Source organism: Neofelis nebulosa, chromosome 10 (assembly GCF_028018385.1).
Source record: "Neofelis nebulosa isolate mNeoNeb1 chromosome 10, mNeoNeb1.pri, whole genome shotgun sequence".
Classification (NCBI taxonomy): domain Eukaryota; kingdom Metazoa; phylum Chordata; class Mammalia; order Carnivora; family Felidae; genus Neofelis; species Neofelis nebulosa.
Window position 1 is genome coordinate 101335913 of NC_080791.1, and position 5442 is coordinate 101341354.

The following is a 5442-nucleotide window of genomic DNA, read 5'->3' on the forward strand; positions in this document are numbered from 1 at the left end:
CCCAAGTGGAGTCTGCAACCCACTCGCCATGAGCTCATGACCTGAGCTGAAATCAAGAATCAGATGCTCAACGGACAGCCACCCAGGTGCTCTCTAACCCCTTTTTAGAGATAAGTCAAAAAGAGATGACAATTCCAGTAGAAAAATAATTTAGACGAGTCTGTGAGGTCCTTCAAACCTGATGTTTGTCAATCATCAACGGACCTGATGCATTTTGAAAAATTTACCTTTGTGGGTCTGATCCTACTAACCTAGAAATGTTTTAGGGGTGTGGCCTAGGAAATGGCTTTAGAACAGTAAACAAACAACAAATGGAATAATGATGTGAATTGAGTTCCTATCAGCCATTCCTGAAACTGGGAGTAGAGTTTGAGTTTTTACTTCAGGTTTCTTGTCTATTTTCCTAGATGGCATTTTCATTCTTAGTGATTCCATGTGTGCATCATTGAGCACAGTCAGCAAAAAATCAGAGTACCTGCATTAAAAATAAATACATAGTGGCGCCTGGGTGGTTCAGTCCATTAGGCGCTGACTTCAGCTCTGGTCATGATCTTGCAGTCCATGAGTTCCAGCTCTGCGAGGGGCTCTGTGCTGACAGCTCAGAGACTAGAGCCTGCTTTGGATTCTGTGTCTCCCTCTCTCTCTCTCCCCCCCGCTTGTGCTCTGTCTCTGTCTCTGAAAAAATGAATATACCTTAAAAAACATACATAGATGATTTGTTGACATCACGGTAATGTAATTTCAATGTATAATAACACCATTTAATCAGTAGATAGGGAAAGCTCACTTTTCCTTGCTGGGAGGGTTGTCTGAGAAGCCCAAGTGGAGGCAACAGTGATCTGATATTCTCTAACATCATGTATCTCATATATTTTCATGGTGGTCAGTGTTTTAGAAAATCTTCATATATTTACATATTTATTATATATATGTTATATTATAGTTGTATCACATATACATATATATTGCACTGTTGTAATATCATATATGTGACATGATATATAACATATGATTATATATTATATTTTATCACATCATATGAATTATATATTATATATCATATAATCATATAACATCATATATCATGATACCATACTATATATTCTATATGAATACATTATTATATATAAAATATTTTTTCAATATATTTTTAAACAATTTTTTATTATTTTTTTTTTTTTGAGAAAGATAGACAGAGTGTGAGTGGGGAGGGACAGAGAGAGAGAGAGAGGGAGACAGAATCCAAAGCAGGCTCCAGGTTCTGAGCTGTGGGGCTCAAACTCACGAACCATGAGATCATAACCTGAGCTGAAGTCAGCCACTTAACCAACTGAGCCACCCAGGTACCCCTCAATATATTTTATATGAATAGATAAAATATATGATTAGAACATATTTTATAATAAAATAGATTTTATATAGAAAATATATGAATAGAATATATTTTTCCTATATTCTGTATGTATATATCATTATATATGATTTATATTCTATAAACATGTATTGTGTATATATTATATATTATGTATATATTATATATATGCTAATAATATAAAAAATGACTTTCAAAACTATATCAATTATATTTTTCAGTATATCCATTGCCATTTAAAGTGAATTACACAAAAGGAAGGGGTATGTATTTCTGAACATTTCCATTGGAAATGTATCCCAGGCAAATTAAGAATAAGCCTTTGGGCACAATTAAAATGCAAATCTCAAGAGATCAAAGATGCTAATTGATCAATTCCTTTATGATATGAGTTTGAGATTTGGGAAGAGATGTTGCTATAAGAAGAGTGTTAACACACTACATTTCCGAAGACAATTCTTTGTCCTGGGACTGCATTAGAAATATATGAAGAACAACACGAATCCTGAATGTGAATCTAGCTTTGAGCTAAAGCAGTAGATATTAATTCTCAACAAGGCACATGAAAATAAATAGTTATTGTAGTTAACTTGGGTGCCATTTCCATTCTATCAATGAACGATAATAGACACATTACCCAGAACTCTCCTCAACACCAGCAATTTTTTTCATCAACTTCATAATATTAATAGATTTCCATTATATAGGAAATAGAGCTCTGTGCTAAACCACAGCAACAGATGAAAGCTGTCGCATTAACAATTCGTGAGATCCAGAACTGCAAATAAGGGAAATATATGTCAAAAACTAATGGTGAATTTGGTGAATACTGAATGATGTCTTCTCTTCCTGTTATCTGATAATAAACCTCAAAATCACAGGAAGATGACCGAAAGAGGCTTCGTTTGGATGACTAAATCTCAGGTTAAGTCTAATCTTTTCTTTCTGAAAATGTGTGCACGTGTTTTTCACACTGAAAACCTTTCTCTTCCTCTTTTTACATGACTGCATCTTTCAGTAAACCTTAAGAAAAGTGCCTCCAGGGGTGCCTGGGTGACTCTGTCAGTTGAGCTTCTGACTTCATTTCATCTCAGGTCATGATCTCAGTTTGTGGGGTTGAGCCCTGCGTCGGGCTCAGCAATGGCAGTGCAGGGCATGTTTGAGATTCTTTCTCCCTCTGCCCCTCTATCCTGCTTTCTCGATTTCTCTCTCTCAAAATAAATAAATAAACAAGAAGAAAACTAAAGTGCCTCTAATGAAAGGCAAGAAAAAATGCCTTCATTGATTAAATGCTTGTTAAATGGATTGGTGATGAATAGACACCCTCGAGAGGGTGGGAGACACTGAATGATCAAGTCTCCTTAATACAACATCAAGTCCCTTTGGATCACTCGGGTGGAGTGTTAAACATCTGAAACAAACTTGCATTAACCATCATATTTATGTCACCTGAATTAGGCAAATAACTTCTCTAATTTCTAGTAAGATCACCTTGTGTTTTAATACTTGGTTGTAAATCACATTTATTTTACTATTTTTAGCCTTTCTATTTTTGACTTGGAAACTACTGTTTTTGGCAATGAATTGTCTGTTGCCTGATGTCACAGATAACCATGTGCTTTATTTAGGAGCAAACATGTTTGCTGAGCGCATGCACAAAACAATTTGGCTATGTTATAGATTAACTCTCATGTTTGGTCTTTCTTTACTCACCAATAGAAAGGGTATGTGACAAAAAAGGTGTAAAGAATTTTATCATTAATGTGTAAAGTCAGCAGGATTTTTCATATATATATACATGAATATATACGTGTGTGTATATATATCTATATATCTGTGTATATATATATATATATATATATATATATATATATATATGTTTTCTTTAAAAAACTTAGCAAAGCTTTATTGACTATAAGAAACTATTAGATGTGCTCATATAAGATCTTGTTAAGCTCCTAAAATGACCCTTTAAATTATCTGTTAGGTGTTGACAAATTAAAACTGCCACACAAAGGTATCACTGAATTCACAAATTACACAACTTTCTTTCCTAAATAGCCTTTATATTCTCTAAGAGCATCATATAATTGATTCCAGTAGGTAAGTTGCAAAATGTATGATTTGGGGCCCAACGGTAGACTGGAGTAGAAGGTAGTATATTCCAGGAAGAATCTCTTCCAAAATCATTCTGCCATCTTTGACCCTCCCATAATTGGAGTCTAGGTCAACTCTGGGTACTAAGTCTTTAAGCTTGAATTCTTTTCTGACTTTTGTTTCTGCTTTTTGGCAGGTAAAGTAAAAGGCCTGAGTTGATAAAAATGACTGGGAACAATTTCACTGAGATCACTCTCTTCATCCTCTCTGGATTTGCAAATCACCCGGAACTACAAGTCAGTCTTTTTTTAATGTTCCTCTTTATTTATCTGTTCACTGTTCTGGGGAACCTTGGGCTGATCATGTTGATCAGAATTGACTCTCGTCTTCACACACCTATGTACTTTTTTCTTAGCAACTTAGCATTTATTGACATATTTTATTCTTCCACTGTAACACCCAAGGCGCTGGTAAATTTCCAATCCAAACAGAAAACCATCTCTTTTGTTGCCTGCTTTGTTCAAATGTACTTTTTTGTGGGTTTGGTGTGTAGTGAGTGTTTTCTTTTGGGATCAATGGCCTATGACCGCTATGTAGCAATCTGCAATCCCTTATTGTACTCAGTGGTTATGTCCCGGAAAGTGTGCAACGGGCTGGGAGTCATGCCATACGCAATAGGCTTCACGAATTCTCTGATATCCGTCTGTGTGATAAGCAGCTTGGCATTCTGTGATTCCAGCATCAATCATTTCTTCTGTGATACCACAGCTCTTTTGGCCCTGTCCTGTGTGGATGCGTTCAGCACAGAAATGGTGATCTTTGTCTTAGCTGGGACCACCCTTCTCAGCTCTCTGCTCATCATCACAGTCACTTACATTGCCATCATCTCGGCCATCCTCAAGATCCAGTCTGCAGCAGGCAGACAGAAGGCCTTTTCCACCTGTGCTTCCCACCTCATGGGCGTCACTATCTTCTATGGGTCCCTGATTTTCACGTATTTGCAGCCTGATAACACATCATCCCTGACCCAGGCACAGGTGGCGTCCGTATTCTATACCATCGTCATTCCGATGCTGAATCCACTGATCTATAGTCTGAGGAACAGAGATGTGAAAAATGCTCTCCTGAGAGTCATGCACAGAAAACTTTTTTCATGACAAATCTGTGCATGTTACAATTAAAACTCACCTGGGTGGTTTCAGGCAATCAATTACCGCAACAATCAGGAAAATCGGAAAATGAACCCAAAGGCTTACGCAAACTAAATCACAACTTAGAGTTTTGAAATTTGGGAGGTGAAATATTATTTTACTTGTTTATGCAGAGTACTGAATCAGAGCACGAGGAGTTCGTTTCAGCATATAGATTATTTATACTGTCTACACAGTGAGTTGCAAATACAATGTCAACGGACACTGGGTAATATAAGCAATCTCTTGATCATGTGAATTCATTTGACCACATAGTTAAACGTGAGCTTTGATGGCATAGAAAAGTGATGTCTATGTGGCGGAGTATGGTCTTAAACTCAAACACAGCAGAGTTTTATTTCGAAAAAACCATAATGTGCCTCCCAAACTTCAAACATTTGGTAAACATTTAAATGCCTGTGTGTGTCGATAAATAAAGCAGCAGCTGTAGCACAATTCCTGAGTCATTTGGAAGTATATTACAACTATGCTTGTTTTTCCAAATCAGGCAGACATGCTCGGTGAAGTCTATGGTATTAAAAGGAGAAACTGGGCTTTTGTTTTGTTTTTCCTTGAAAAGGGACTCCGTTCAATGGACTCCCTCAGGCACTGTTACAAATGACTACTGGAAAGAACATGTCCTTCAGTACTGCCTTTGCTGTGCATAAGTCACCGAGCAGTAGTCAAAGTTGCTGGCAACCACTTTTAAAAAATACGTTGAAGGATGCCTGGGTTGCTCAATCCGTTGAGCGTCCAACGTCAGCTCAGATCATGATCTCAAGG

The 5442-nt window shown here is 36.9% G+C and overlaps 1 protein-coding gene across 1 annotated transcript; it reads left to right on the plus strand.

Annotated features, from left to right (window-relative positions):
• LOC131486664 (olfactory receptor 8I2) lies at positions 1-4626 on the plus strand. The gene is made up of 2 exons (XM_058686557.1): positions 1-86; positions 3666-4626. Exon 2 carries the CDS (start codon positions 3694-3696, stop codon positions 4624-4626), a length of 933 nt encoding a protein of 310 aa, XP_058542540.1. The 5' UTR covers positions 1-86; positions 3666-3693.
• Positions 4627-5442: the final 816 nt, after the last annotated feature.